This window comes from Paramisgurnus dabryanus, chromosome 1 (assembly GCF_030506205.2).
Source record: "Paramisgurnus dabryanus chromosome 1, PD_genome_1.1, whole genome shotgun sequence".
Taxonomy (NCBI): Eukaryota; Metazoa; Chordata; class Actinopteri; order Cypriniformes; family Cobitidae; genus Paramisgurnus; species Paramisgurnus dabryanus.
In genome coordinates, this window is record NC_133337.1 from 45,942,553 (window position 1) to 45,958,228 (window position 15,676).

Here is a 15,676-nt window from a genome sequence, read left to right on the forward strand (position 1 = left end):
CTGTTAGGTAACCACATTCTCCAGCCTTCTCACTAGAGCTGATGTGAAAACTCTTGCACCAGCCTTGGGTTTATCTATTGAGAGGGTTCCTTTGCTCTATTTACACCAATTTGATACAGAAGCCTCGTTTTGCAGCAAACTACAGTAAAATCCAAGCACAATAATCTATAAAAACACACTTCAGAGATTATAACACTATTCATGTTATTTGTTCAGTTAATTAAGTTGTAGTTCTTTGTACCCTGGACAAATCTTCCTCAATTTCAATTTTTTTTCTCCAGGTCCTTCTTAGAAAATTCTGGGCTTTCACTACACATTCTCTTGGTTCAGGTGGACATGGAAGAGTCCTTGTGCAAAAATGAACTTATTGCTTCAGCAAAGTAAGTCATTGGTGTTGGTAACTTAAAAAATAAAAATTTAAAGGGCCATTTCAATGATAGAAACATTGATCTTTATTGAAAGTGGGTCATATTTGCAGTCGCAATGTAACATAAATTTAGAATTTTGTGACTATTTGACTATTTTGTGACCATATAACTTCTACTATGCTGCACAATGAACAGCTCTGCAAGCCACTCCCATTAAACAGAACACCACTCAGATATGCTTTTGTGTACATAAATGCCATGTTAGTAAAACAGAAAATAGTCGTCACTGTATCTGACAGACACCAATCATGATTTACTTTTAAAAGTGATGTTACATTGTGTTACACGAAATAACACTCTGGTTTGGTGTGTAGCAAAGTCTCATTTAAGCAGTAACGTGAGGTGTCAGATCCGCAGTACAAATGTCTTTTCAAGTACTTAAAAAGGGTACGCATATTAAAGGGGACAGAGAATAAAAACATTTTTACCTTGTCTTTGTTGAATAATGGTATACCCGCATTCACGAACATACAAAAAGTGCTTAACATGCTAAACATCTCAGTCTCTTTTAGAAATGTCAGCCAGAAAACGGCCCAATCTGAAAAACTGAAGCTTATGACATCACAGGCATCTCACTTTAAAATAATTGGCTACATTTTTTGAGTGGCAGCACAGTCAGCCAATCAGTAATGAGATTGCAAGTTAAGCCAGTAGGGGGAGCCAAATAGGTGCAAAACCACTTGTTTAAAATCCCCCACCCTAATAGAACTATCTGAGAGGTTTTTAGGAAGCTTCTAAGGCATTACAGACCCCCCCCAAAAAATTGTCTACATGTCACATCACATCACAAGGATAAATACCCCGTTCAATCATTCTATGTCACCTTTAAATTAGGGGTGTCCTCGACTAAGGATTTACATATTCGAATCAGAATTTTCGAATCTTTCCATAGTCGACCGATAGTCGAATCATCTATGTTTGTGTGCATGGGTTGGGAGGGGGCCAGACCAGGTACAAATTGGTAACTTTTATTTTCTTTCACAAGCAGCACACATAAACAACTGTCTGATAAAGTGACCAAAACTGTCTTTCAAGTAATAAACGAAGACAAAACTGACGATGCATTTATATATATATTTTTTTTTAAAGGTAAAATGTAAGGCAACATTTGTTTAATTATTCCTCATAACATTTTAAAGCCACGATCTACAGAACATCACACAAAAATACATTTTGATAACTAAACCTAAAAAAATAACAAAGGTGATCCTGCCTTGGAAACTCCGGCTACAATTAAGTGTTTTTATTTAATTTGGAGATAGCGCGTCAAAGCAGTCATGACCAAAAAAAACCCGACAAATTAGAAAAGACAAATAATTTGTGATTGTGACTGTAAATGATAAAAACTAATCTTTATATACAATTCATTAAACTTTAATTTATAACAAGAAAAACACTGAAATTAATGATTTTATACGCGTTATTATTTAGCACAGAAATACCTGCTTGCTTGCTTTGACTTTGATCATCTCTGTATTCACTTTAGATACAGAAAGACCGGATGATATTATTTATTTCAGGAATCTCTTTGCTATAATTTGAAAGTGAACACCGACTGACCATAATATTAAATCACAAGAAAGACATTCGTGTCAGGCAGAAATAGGTTCGGTGCAGATACTAGTTTCCGTTTCATCTCCGAAATAAAAAAAACGGCTTACCTGTTTTGTAGTTTAACTTTAAGATAGACAATATAACCACTCTGTTTTAGATACATTTTAAAAACTTATACTCGTCGAAAAACATCCGTTTTTTAATGTTTAGTTTGATGAACTCCTAAATATGAGACGCAGAGCACCTACCTAGCCCGTTCAGCTAAATTACATGCGCAAGCATGGCCAGCACGCAATAGCGCAACATCGATACAACGAAAAGCTATCCAAAATTTACAGACTTAAATTAGATCGGAATTTACGTTTATAATAAATACAATTTTTTTAATAAAATAAGGTCAGAAGTAACAAAGTGCAGAACAAATATGCAAAATGCCTCAAGTGCACGGAAACAAAACACAAACCAAATAGTTAAATCAGATAACCCAAAGTGATTTAAACCCAAAGTGATATAAAATAAAATATAGAAATTAAGTCAAAGTTTAATTTGCCAGCTTTGTCTTTTAAATGTTGAAACAAAGAGGCAAGGCTTTGAACGGGTAGTTATTAACATAGAGACCTCTTATGGACGTGAAGCCCGGTCACAGGGGTTGTTGGATTTATTAACGCATTTTAAAAATATTTATTGAAAGCTGCTACTTCACATATTATTTGCAGCATTATCATAATATGCAGTATATTAATATTGGGAGAAAGCTGTTATATGTGAAATCAGATAATGTGTGCACCCATATACGGCCAAAATTGAATGATCCTCATTTCATAACACATCTGCGACGATTCGACTATGAGATTGGTAGTCGAATCAGGCTTCTCCTATCGATGCATCGAATCTTCGACTATTCGGGGTCACCCCTACTTTAAATGTTTATTTAGTTTTACCAATTTTCTTTTTTTGTCTCTTGTTCACTTGTAATTACATCTGTGTTATATCAGCCTCATTGCTTTCACAATATAGACATATAAAACACCGCTCAGATATGCTATTGTGTACATAAATGCCACATTAGTATAACAAAGAAAATAGTAACACTCACTTTAGTTAGACGTCCGTTTATCCCTGCATCCTGCACACAAACGCATCCACCACACAATATCTCCACAGAACCGCGCTGCCTCAGCTCTGTGCTGTATTGTGGCTCATAAAGGTGCAATGAACAGCGGATTAGAGCATCACGCTTGCGAAATTACCGTCTTCCATATCATATAGATTACCTTCCGCTATTATTGTAACATGAAGTCTGGCTCGCTCCACAGCGTCTGTTTAGCTTAGCTTAGCATAAAGATGGCGGCTGATCGTTTTTCGTCTGTGTCCGTATATTTTCATAAATCCCGCTCACGGTTCTGTAATAGGTCTTTAGCGTGAGTGGGTCCCACCTATAGCCCCCACCTTTGAAAAATGTGGTATGAGTGTCTGTAGTCTTTCACCCTCAACAAAGATACAGCAGTTCCTTCTTTCAATGACACAAGAAGGAAGTGCAACACTGAAATCAGTATTTCTCCCGTTTCAGGGGAAACTGAGGGACCATTTAAAAACATGACTGGGGTTCTTACGATACAAAGCTTAATGCAAATCGGTGAAGTGTCACTTTAAAAAGATTGATAATTTTTAGATATTTTGTTTCTTTAAACCCTCTCTTTAGGTACTGTGCCATGAATGAAATCTTGTCCTTTAAATCAGATGAGAGCAACTTTTATACTGTCTTCATAACAAAGCTCTCCAGAATTGGTGAGCAATGTACAACAAGTGGCCACAAATACATTGGCTTTCAAGGAGGTCAGTGAAACTTCAGCACATTGTCAGGGAAACATTTACGGTGTGTTTAGACATTGTCAAACAAATATGTTTGAAACTTTTTTGCTTTAGGAGTTTGGCTATCTGCGCATATTGATGACCTCCGAGATTCTGAAGACATGAGCTTAGATCTTAAAGCTTTTTGTGGAATAACCATAAGTGAACTGATCTCCAGGACAATGAAGTCAGGTATGATAACAATGCAATAGACTTACATTTAAGAAGGGGGCATTAAATGAGGTTTGGAGGTGGGCTTTTTTGACTTGTAAGCAACCACTCAAAACCTAGATACCACATACTGTAGCAACATGCTAAATTACTCATAACATCTTAGAAAACAATAAAACTAGATTTTTTTTTACAGATGTCAAAGATTCAGAAGAAATTGATACAAATGGACCTGCAAGCCATAAGGTAAATTATTTTGGAGCTTGCAATGAGATGGTTAACATACAGGATCCGAGCAATGCCTCATGAAAAAATTCACATCTTCTAAGAGAAGCTATCTGTTTATCTTGTTTGCAGGAAAGTTCAGTGCATCTGAACAGTTTGTCTCTAATACGATCCTGCACCCAGAAAGCTGTGTCTTTGCTAAGGGATTCAGGCCAAAAATCCTCCAGGAGTATAGATCGCATGAACATATTGCTTGTCCTTCTGGGTGAAGACACTGTGCGGACAGGAGGTTGGTTGGCTGTTTCATGCCGACACAATTGACTTTATTAAATATGTATCATGTTAAAATAGAAATTGTAAGATTTATCACAATGACTTAATGTTGTGTGTTTTTCAGTACTGTTCCAGGAAGTGCTCTTAGGAAGGCTGGTGACTGCCCTGATGAAGAAAGAGGAGTTGACTCCTAATGCAAAAGACTGGGCTTATAAAGCAGCAAAGAACCGTGAAGCTCTACAGGAAGGTGGAACACTCCGGTATGCCACTCGTAAACTAGATTTCATAAACTACCCTGTCTACATGGGTACCTGTCTGATTGGTTGTTTCTCTGGCTGTATATCTGGGTGACTGGGTGTCTGTTTGTTTGTCTATCTGTCTGTTTGGCTGTCTCTCTGTTTGTCTGTATGTCTGGTTGGTTGTCTCTTTATTGGCTTTCTGTCTGGGTGTCTGTCTGGTTGTCTGGGTGTCTATCTAGTTGGGTGTCTGTCTGGGTGTTTAGTTGGCTGGCTGTCTCTGGCTGTTTTTTGGTTGGCTTTGTCTCTGGCTGTTTTTTTCTGGGTGTCTGCCTGTATGTCTGGTTGGTTGTCTCTTGTCTGTCTGGTTGGCTTTCTGTCTGGGTGTTTGTCTGTTTGGGTGTCTGTCTGTTTGGCTGTATGTCTAGGTGTCTTTCTGGTTGGGTGTCTGTCTGGGTGTTTAGTTCCCTGCTGAAAAAACCAGCATCAAACCAGCATGGACCAGCATGGGAATTATGCTGGTCTATGCTGGTTTAGCTAGTGCTCACAGCATACCAGCACCAAAACACAACATATGCTGGTATGACCAGCATGGGATGCTGGTGCTAATGCTGGTTTAGCTGGTGCTAATGCTGGTTTGGTGCTGGTTTAGCTGGTGCTAATGCTGGTGCTGATGCTGGTTTGATGCTGGTTTAGCTGGTGTTCACTAGCAAACCAGCACCAAAACACAACATATGCTGGTCTTGCTGGTATGCTGGTTTTTTCAGCAGGGCTGGCTGTCTCTGGCTGTTTTTTGGTTGGCTTTGTCTCTGGCTGTTTTTTTTCTGGGTGTCTGCCTGTATGTCTGGTTGGTTGTCTCTTGTCTGTCTGGTTGGCTTTCTGTCTGGGTGTTTGTCTGTTTGGGTGTCTGTCTGTTTGGGTGTCTGTCTGTTTGGCTGTATGTCTAGGTGTCTTTCTGGTTGGGTGTCCGTCTGTTTGTCTGTCTGTCTAGTTGGCTGGCTGTCTCTGGCTATTTTTTTCTGGGTGTCTGTATGTCTGGTTGGTTGTCTCTTTATTGGCTTTCTGTCTGGGTGTCTGTCTGGTTGTCTGGGTGTCTATCTAGTTGGGTGTCTGTCTGGGTGTTTAGTTGGCTGGCTGTCTCTGGCTGTTTTTACGTTGCCATTGTCTCTGGCTGTTTTTTTCTGTGTGTCTGTCTGTATGTCTGTTTTTTTGCCTCTTGTCTGTCTGATTGGGTTTCTGTCTGGGTGTCTGTTTGTCTTTCTGGCTGTTTGTTAGGTTGTCTGTCTGTCTGTTTGGTTGGGTGTCTGTCTTTGTGACTTCTTTGTTGGTGGTCTGTCTGTCTTTTTGTCTGGTTGTCTGTCTGGGTGTCTGTCTGGTTGGCTGTCTGTCTCTGGCAGTATTTTTTATTGTCTGTCTGTCTGTCTGTCTGTCTGTCTGTATGTCTGGTTGGTTGTCATTGTCTGTCTGTCTGGTTGTCTAATTGACTTTCTGTCTAATTTTCTAATTAGCTTTTTGTCTGGGTCTCTGTCTGACTGTCTGGGTGTCTGTCTGTCTGTCTGTCTGGTTGACTGTCTGTCTGGGTGTCTGTCTATCTGGTTGTCTGTCTTTCTGGCCTTTTTTTCTTGTTAGCTGTCTGCCTGGGTGTCTGTCTGTCTGGTTGGTGGTTGTCATTGTCTGTCTGTCTGGTTGTCTAATTGACTTTCTGTCTAATTTTCTAATTAGCTTTTTGTCTGGGTCTCTGTCTGTCTGTCTGTCTGTCTGTCTGGTTGTCTGTCTGTCTGTCTGGGCCTCTGTCTATCTTGTTGTCTGTCTCTCTGGCCTTTTTTTCTGGTTGGCTGTCTGCCTGGGTGTCTGTCTGATTGTTTCTGTCGGTTTGTCTGATTTGCTTTCTGTCTGGGTGTCGGTTTTATGTCAGGTTGGTTGTCTCTCTGACAGACAGGCACACGTCCATTTGTCTGCCTGTCTATCTGTTTATTTATTTAATCTAGCATTCTGAATTTTATTTCCTATACCTCTGTTCAGGCACACTTTGTGGCGTTATCTAGAGGGATTTTTGAGCCCAATCCTTGCCCGTGTTTTGGAAGTGTTGGACAGAGACTGCAACTTGAACCTACTGCATGGGGTCAGTGATGGCCTGGTCCAGTTCTGGCTGGATATCTTTCAAGATCAACAACTTCTTGGCCTAACCTTCTCACAGAATGAAAGGTATTTTGGTGAACGCTAACCTGACTTAACACAGCACATTCTAAATTACATTTCAATATAGAAGAAACACTTTAAGATGATGGTGTTCAAAGAGTATTGTAACTGCCATTAAACCGACTCTGTTCCACTGTGTCAGATTTCTGTTAGAGGTATTACAAACCATGGACTTATTTTCTTCCTTTAGTGCTGCAGATCAAGAGATTAATGTTCAGTGTCACCTGTTTGTTGGAGATAAGGAGTATCCCTGTGCTGCTCCTTTCAGCTGGCTGATAAAATCATACTGCCAGAGTTTATGGGAGGAATCAGAGTTTGTGCTAGGTGAGCTCTTGTCATTTTTGTCTTATTTGTGTCGGCCACTTACTTCAGTTGTTTTACATGCAATGTACCTAAAGCTTTCGGATACAATACTATGTAAAATTGTATAGCCTTTTAAAACTGGTTTATATATTGTTTAAAGGTAGAATACAATTTATATCCTAGTTTATTAACTTAGGACACACATACAGTAAGTAAGCAGTTTATACCGTTGATTGAGTCCTACCCTAACATCTAATCCTATGATGTGAGTTTGGGGTGGATCTCTCGATTTGTCTAACCAATGTCAATCATGTGGCGCAGAAATCGATCACTTTATTAATTAATATCCTCTTTAAATGCATTACTCTGGCACTTTTTCTCTCAGGCACCGAGCAAGACAACAAAGTGAGGATTCAGCAGTTTGTAAGTGCTGTTTCAGGCAGTGGACTGGGCAGCTATATCGAAAAACTTTTAGAGAGAGACAGAGACGAATTGGAACAGCGCTACCTGACTGACTATGTACTTCTGTCATTCAAAATCCATTCTGAAGACGAGTTGAGGGTAAGACACCCATGCACGTTACCTCTGTTGTTGCTATAATCTTAATGTTTTCATGAAGATGTCTGTCATGCTTCACATTCATGAGGCTGTGGATTTTTGGGCATTTTCTCACAGGTCTACAAAACGGCAATGATGGGCTGTGTGTTTGCGCTGCAGGAGAAGATGTCGGTAACCCATGATCTCTCTCCATCTTGGGTCCTTGCAGCCGCACAAATATACGCACCACGCCTGGACACATTATCACAAGCACTTCAGCTCAACCCTCAACTGGTCAAAAACATTCAGGAGAAGAAAACACGCCCTGAGATGGTAAGATCCTGGAGGTGGTCACTTTAAGTGTCTGAGCTTGCAGCAGAATTATCACAATTTTAAATTTGGTTAGAAGAGATCCATTAACTAAAGTGCAAAAGTAAGCATCAAGCTTTTTAGCTGCCTTAAGTAAGTATTTGTCCATATAAAGGGACTTGTAGAAATTTATTTAAATGTATTCATTTAGCAGATGCTTTTATCCAAAGTGACTAAAAATTTGAGTGCATTTAAGATTTTATTTAAATTGTGTGTTTTTTTTTGCAGTTTGAAGATATTCTCGCTGTTGGTATATGTGTTGAGGAAACAAAACTTCTGCCTGTAACATCAGTATCTGCATGCCGGACCTTCTTGCGAAGAGTTGAGCAGCTTCAGCCCTGTTTAGAGAGAGTGCTCAGTCCAAGTTACAGCGCCCTCTGCAGCCCTGGCTGTCTCAAACAGCTGAACGCTATAAAGTGAATATAATGCTGCAAAATTAAACAATTATTTTAAAGGCATTGCAACATATATTGTTAAAGATGTATCTACTATGAGAAATCATATAGAAATGTTATATTACGTCTTTATATTCATTATTAAACTGGTTTTCCTTTAGGTCAGTGTGGCAGGGGATGCTTTTAGTGGCTGCCTTCATTGAACAAGTGGTTGTTAAGATGAAAATGAAAGATGAAAGGATAGAGGCACTGACTCTAAAACACTGCAGTCAGTTACATGGGGTGAGTTTTATGGAAGCCTATTTCCGCCACAATTGGTAAAATGTTTTTGATTTTTTAAGTCATAATAATGACTTAGTATCTCATAATAATGACTTAGTATCTTAAAATAATGACTTAGTATCTCAAAATAATGACTTAGTATCTTAAAATAATGACTTAGTATCTTAAAATAATGACTTAGTATCTCAAAATAATGACTTAGTATCTTATAATAATGACTTAGTATCTCATAATAATGACATAGTATCTCATAATAATGACATAGTATCTCACAATAATGACTTAGTATCTCATAATAATGACTTAGTATCTCATAATAATGACTTAGTATCTCAAAATAATGACTTAATATCTCATAATAATGACTTAGTATCTCATAATAATGATGTAGTATCTCATAATAATGACTTAGTATCTCATAATAATGACTTAGTATCTCATAATAATGACTTAGTATCTCAAAATAATGACTTAATATCTCATAATAATGACTTAGTATCTCATAATAATGATGTAGTATCTCATAATAATGACTTAGTATCTCATAATAATGACTTAATATCTCATAATAATGACTTAGTATCTCATAATAATGATGTAGTATCTCATAATAATGACTTAGTATCTCATAATAATGACATAGTATCTCATAATAATGACATAGTATCTCACAATAATGCCTTAGGATCTCATAATGGCCTAGTATCTCATATTAATTATTATTAGATAGTAAGTCCAACATTTTGATTTAGTTTCTCATTATTATAAGATAATAAGTCAAAAATAATGACATAGTTTCTTATTATTTTAAGATACTAAGTCATTAATATGAGAAAGTTTCTCATTATTATGAGATACTAAGTCAAAATAATGACTTAGTATCTAATTATTATGAGAAAGTAAGTCGAAATTTTGACATAGTATCTCAGTTTCTTGTTATTTTAAGTCATTATTATGAAATACAGTTTCTCATTATTGTAACATATTAAGTCATTATTATGAGATACTTAGTCTTTATTATGAGAAGTTTTCTCATTATTACGAGGCGCTAAGTCATGATAATGACTTATTATGACATTATTATGACTTAGAAAATCTAAAAATGTTAACCAAACGTGGCGGAAATAGGCTTCCATAGAGTCTAGATGTTGTGTTTGGCATCAATGGTGATTTAACTTCATACCATTGTAGAAAAGCAATATTTTGCAGGTCTCTAACAGACATGCTGCTTGTATTTCCTTTCTCACAGCTGATGGAGGAGTCTCCTAACTTAAAAAGCAAAGACAACCTTGAGCAAATCATCCGCATACTGAATGACTACCATGATGAGTCAATCAGCAGAGAACTGCGGTAAACCTGCATTATATTTATTTATGTTATGTGTTATAAAACGAAATTGTACTAGTGTAAGCATAACCGAAGTTCTGTATCTATGCGCTGTTTCTTCACAGGTTTGGTGTAAAGTGTTCAGTATGTTTGGCAGATCTATCAAGGCCTGTTGCTCTTCCCTGTGAACATGTGTTTTGTTTGGCCTGTGTGGAGAAATCCACAGAAGCAGCGCAAAAGTGTCCCATTTGCAGGAGTCTTCTGCCGAACAACTACCGACCCACTGTCTCTACAAACATAGAGTGAGATTAACCCCAATCTCTGACACCCATTTACCGATTTTATAAGCTTTGTATGGAATTAAATGACAATTTGTAATGAACTATGATGTTCTGTATAATTGACATCTCTTACAGTCGTGCCCTGAGTCAGCATAAAGAGATAAGAAAATGTTGTAACGGCTTTTTCCTGGAGATCGTCTCTCGCTTTTGTCTGACTGATGAACACGAACCCCCAGAAGACCTGGTGGAGCTGCTTTTCTCTCTCCTTATCTCAGCACAAGGTGGGGAGATTTTGCTGCGTGGTGGTGGGTAACTATTAAGGTCTGATCCTTACGTAAAAATCATATTTATTGTGTGTATGTGTGTGGATACAGGAGATGATTATAAGACCAGAGAGCTCACCCCATTCCTGGAGTGTGTTGACCAGAGTCCTGTGGTACGCTCTGTGCTGCCCAAACTTCTTCTGCAATACAGGTGCCTAGTACAAAACCCATCAAATATACAAACATTATGGCTTTAAAAAAGCTGTTTTGGGTTCATGAAGTGACAATTTCACTTTAAAGGAAAACACCGCCATTTTTCAATATTTTACTATGTTCTTACCTCAACTTAGACAAATTAATACATAACTGTTTTTTTAAGAACATAGTAAAATATTGAAAAATTGTGGTGTTTTCCTTTAAGGTTATTATGGTTTTGGTACATACTCAGGTTTTTCAATAAGATTGAAACCATACAATCTCTCCAGCTTCAAACAGGTGAAGATGCATATTCAAAGCTACTTGGACAACCTGGAAAACAAGCTTCTGGATCAAGAGGACAAAACTGAGCTCTATCGGCTATTTGTTAACTGTTTTCAAGTATGTCATAATGTCTTACCTTGCAAGTTTAAGACAGCATTACTATTATTATTGCTCAGTAACAGGTTGAAGTTTTGTAACTTTGATGCTCTTTATGGTATGAATATAAATGACACCTCAAGTGCAAAGTTGTGATACTTTTGTGTATACTTTTTATATGATATATGAAGTTTTTGTCTACTTGGTAACATACTGTATCTAGGGCTCAGAGCTACACACAGACTTGGGGTTCCTTTAATTTGGGCCAGCAAGCAACCACCTAACAGTGCCTTAGCAGCACCCCAGCAACATTTAAAAAAGCACCACTTTTTAGGTTCCTATTTTGTTCGATTGTTAATCTCTGCATGTTTTTGTCTAAAAACAAATGTGTATTTGTAGGATTCCCTGCTATGTTCTGGAGCTGTTGAGGTGGAGAATCAAAAACATCTACGGGAGAACGCAAATTTTCTCAGTCGTTTGGCTCGTAAACAGACGCCTTCCAGACAGCATGAGCCGGCTGAATTTCTGTTGTCTATGGCTCGCCTCAGAATATGTCTGGAGATGGCAGCCCATGTCTTTCCCAAAGCTCTCGGCCAAACAAAAGGTGAAGACGCTTGATTTAAGACCAATTCACAGCAGTTGATCAGTAACTGAATCATTTATTTGTGTCAAGACAATCCCACCACAAAATTAATATATATATATTATTATTATTATTATTTTATTATATATATACACACACACACACACACACACACACACACACACACACACACACACACACACACACACACACACACACACACACACACACACACACACACACACACACACACACACACGCCCTTATTCATAAGTTCAAAGCCAACATATGATTTTCAATAATATAATCTTGACATTTTAAGTCATTTTTGATCAGGTTTTAAACATAAACATTATAAAGTTAATGTTATTAAACATTAACCTTACAAAATCTTTAAAAATCCCCAAAAAAATTCTTAAGTTGATTAGATGGTGACAGATTTGTTGACTTAATAACAGAGATCACATTTTTTTTAAATTGTTGCCTTTCTATGTTAACAGAAAATATTTAGCATATTTATGCCATTTTTCAGGTAATTGTAAAGATGTGGAGCTGAAGCTGTTGGAGCAGGTGAAGGCTGTGTGTGACTACTGTAATAATGACTGGTTCAGAGTTTATCTGCTCCGAGCACTTAACAGACAGGCCGGCATGGACTGTCTACAAGCACTGATCAACAGCACCGAATATGAATGGATCTTCCCTGAAAAGATTCTAAGACTTCATGTACGACCATTTGAAATTGCTATATTGTTGAGCATTTTTTTGTATTATAGAGGCATATGATAAATAATGAGTTTGTTCATGGGGTAATAAAAAGGAATTTATCAGAACAATGTGAGTTTTACTGTTTGGGTTTTTCTTTATACAGAAGTCAACTCCAGCTGAGGTGGATCGGTTTCTATGCTGCGGTCCATTATACCGGACCTTCAGAGATGGCGTGGGGCAAGTGCTGCTTGACGGGAAAATAGATGGACTCAAAGGCACAATACAGGTCATAGTTTACTGCTATATTAAATGTATAACACATACAAAACAAACTTTTTTTTGTGATTAAACCTCTTGCAATGTATTTTGCAGGCAAGGGATGTTTCGGGCCCTTTGAAAAACGTCTTGCTGGCCCTTGCTGTCTATAGGCAGGTGACCTGTCGCCTCTTGTCACCAGAAAGAGCAATACATTCTCAAACACAGGTACAGTACAGAGAAAACATGCAACTAAATTTAATATTACATAAATGATAATTGAACATAATTATTTTGGAAATGACAAATAGAGAATTAAAAGGAATGTTTTTTGAGCAGTTTTGCAACTTCAAAAATGAAATACACCAAAATTAAGCGTTGTTTTCCTAACAATAGGAGCTAAATATCTTGAAGGACTTTATTAGAGAGAATGTCTCAGGACATGTCGGCGAGCTCTGTGCCGCCCTCTTATCCAATCAGATTGGAGGGCCAGAATCTCACCTGAGTCTCAGTGCAAGTGTACCTGCTCAACGTCGCCCTCTACTGGAGCTCCTGGTGCACTCGAGCACTGTGTTTCAAAGTGGGAACAGTCTGCTTAGGCCACTTCACAGCATTTCCTCTCAACCTCAGAACGTGACTGTAAGGGTTTAGTCATACTAATGAAGAAGTAGTGTTTTAATGTAACATTTTTAAAGTGGTTTAATTTCTGGTACTTCCTGGAAGTATTTCACATCAATGAGAAATGAGTGCTTGTCTCGAAAGCTTGTCACAATGTAATGCAGGCACTGATGTAGAGCCCATTATTTTCTGCTCTTCTTTAGGGTGCATTTTTGCCCACTATGCCAGATGACAACACAAATGAAGCCCAAAAGTGGCTGAAAGAGAAGAACCTTAAGGCATACTGTGAGTGTGACTGGTTTAAATGTTTTATCATCAGTATGTAAAGTATTGTTTTTGTTTTGTACTATTGACTAAATGCATTTGTCTTTGCTGTCTTTTAGATTGTGCTAACGGCCACGCATGCTTCGTAGGAGAGGTATGAGATATTTTTTCTATAATTTTCATAAAAAATTAATTAATACTATCATTTATCATTTATTATTATCTTTATTCAGTGTGGTAAACCAGTGGAATCGTCAAAATGTGTTACATGTGGAGTGCTTATAGGAGGCCATCGTCATAATCCAGTAGCAGGTTTCACTCAAGTCCATGGAGGTCTGACACAAGATCAGACAAGACCAGGGCATATATTGGGAGATGCTAAAAACCGGTCTGAAGCCCCAAACAGGGATCTTACTCAAACACAGTCCGGTCTTCTCCGTCTGTGTCTTCATCTGGCCATGTTGCAAGGGGCCATTCACCATCTACAGGTACAGTTGTTCTAACAAGACAACACTTTCAAATGTTGCTTATTGTACAACAGTAAACAGATTAGGAAAACAAGTTATTAGTTATGGGGAGGCAATAATACAAAATAAATTGTTCTTGTACCAAATTAAAGGTTTTCACTATTCCAAAACAATACTTGTTGCGAGAGAAAGAGAGAGTTAGTAATTAATTTTTTTTGTAAATAAAGATAAAACGATGTTTCTTCATCCAAGCCAAGATGTCTGCTATTCAGGCTGTAATACCTGCTGTTATTGTGGGATCATCTGGGTGAAATGAAGGTCTGTTTGTCATCAGTATAGCAGTGGAAGTGTTATAATAACTTATATTTTTACACTTGCTTATACTTTTTTGTAGCTTTTTCACTCTGTTCCTTTAAGTAAGCGCAGGAGGTAGAAACTGGTCTAAAGTTAAAACAAGGCTACATTTGTTGGTTTGTAAGCAGAATTAACAGTTCTTTAGTGTAAATTGCAGTTATTGTATGTGCCAGTGAAACCATGCACATCCATGCACATCACTTGTTTTGTCAAAATAAGTGCCTGCTGCACACGCGTCAAAACCGTTTATGATTAAAGAAACGCAAGACACACCCTTAACAGTTAACTCTGATCATGCATGATATTATGCAAGTATCTGGCAAACACGAGTGACTCTTTTATCATAAACCCTTTAGACGCATCTGCAGCAGGCACTTATTTTGACAAGACACGTGATGCACATAGGTTAACTCGACGCGCCGAACACATATTTTGAAATTACGAACCACACACATGACGGGCTACATATATGTTGTGATGAACTTCACATCGAGCGCCCTCGTAAAAGAAGTCACCGGCCACCACTGGTATGTACTTAACTGCCACAATCTTTTCGTTGTTGTTAGAGGCCAAAAAACAAGCCTTTTACAGTTGGAGTTACAGTTTTTTTCAATCGCTAACAAGCGCTTACCCATACTTCAGATAATTTTTCTAAACACTTAACACAGTTTTCCACCTACAAAACACAATTGGCCAAATGCATAATTTTCTTCTCAAAAACACATTTTGTTAAATAAATACTAACTCTTCATTTCAAAATAGAACAAATCTTTCTCTGCACATAATAACTTTACCAAAACACTGGAAATCTGACTCAAAATAAAATTATTCTTTCAAAGAATAACACATCTTTTCACTTCACAAGGTACATGCAATCAATTAAAGTACACCAGGTTTCAAATTACTGGCTATTGTTTACATTACAAACACTGCATAGACTTTTATGTTTCAGTTTTACAGGTATTTGCATGCAAAACATGCAATCCACCGTTTTTATGCTAAATGTCTTGGTTGGGAACTATTTGTCCACATGTACAGCAATGTTCACATTCAAAAGCATTTCAGTAAAAAGCAGTTTTTCCCCTTACTCTTGACTACAGGAGGTAAAGTAGAAACACAATATGATAGAACAGAAAAAGTTTTACAGTATTGATCTTGATA

General features: G+C 37.6%; 1 protein-coding gene across 1 annotated transcript in view; it reads left to right on the top strand.

The window, feature by feature from the left end:
• Window positions 1–15,676, top strand: part of rnf213b (ring finger protein 213b) — a 43,514-nt gene that overhangs the window by 16,978 nt on the left and 10,860 nt on the right. The window contains exons 26-51 of the mRNA XM_073815131.1: window positions 8–144; window positions 282–380; window positions 3,685–3,818; window positions 3,909–4,025; window positions 4,201–4,250; window positions 4,362–4,518; window positions 4,627–4,762; window positions 6,761–6,943; window positions 7,128–7,261; window positions 7,626–7,801; window positions 7,916–8,110; window positions 8,375–8,562; window positions 8,703–8,823; window positions 10,073–10,173; window positions 10,275–10,451; window positions 10,566–10,711; window positions 10,805–10,904; window positions 11,179–11,290; window positions 11,669–11,873; window positions 12,385–12,575; window positions 12,721–12,843; window positions 12,930–13,040; window positions 13,209–13,451; window positions 13,634–13,715; window positions 13,814–13,848; window positions 13,928–14,182. Of these exons, the coding sequence (XP_073671232.1) occupies window positions 8–144; window positions 282–380; window positions 3,685–3,818; window positions 3,909–4,025; window positions 4,201–4,250; window positions 4,362–4,518; window positions 4,627–4,762; window positions 6,761–6,943; window positions 7,128–7,261; window positions 7,626–7,801; window positions 7,916–8,110; window positions 8,375–8,562; window positions 8,703–8,823; window positions 10,073–10,173; window positions 10,275–10,451; window positions 10,566–10,711; window positions 10,805–10,904; window positions 11,179–11,290; window positions 11,669–11,873; window positions 12,385–12,575; window positions 12,721–12,843; window positions 12,930–13,040; window positions 13,209–13,451; window positions 13,634–13,715; window positions 13,814–13,848; window positions 13,928–14,182 (3,708 nt within the window). The remainder of the gene's footprint in view (window positions 1–7; window positions 145–281; window positions 381–3,684; window positions 3,819–3,908; window positions 4,026–4,200; window positions 4,251–4,361; window positions 4,519–4,626; window positions 4,763–6,760; window positions 6,944–7,127; window positions 7,262–7,625; window positions 7,802–7,915; window positions 8,111–8,374; window positions 8,563–8,702; window positions 8,824–10,072; window positions 10,174–10,274; window positions 10,452–10,565; window positions 10,712–10,804; window positions 10,905–11,178; window positions 11,291–11,668; window positions 11,874–12,384; window positions 12,576–12,720; window positions 12,844–12,929; window positions 13,041–13,208; window positions 13,452–13,633; window positions 13,716–13,813; window positions 13,849–13,927; window positions 14,183–15,676) is intronic.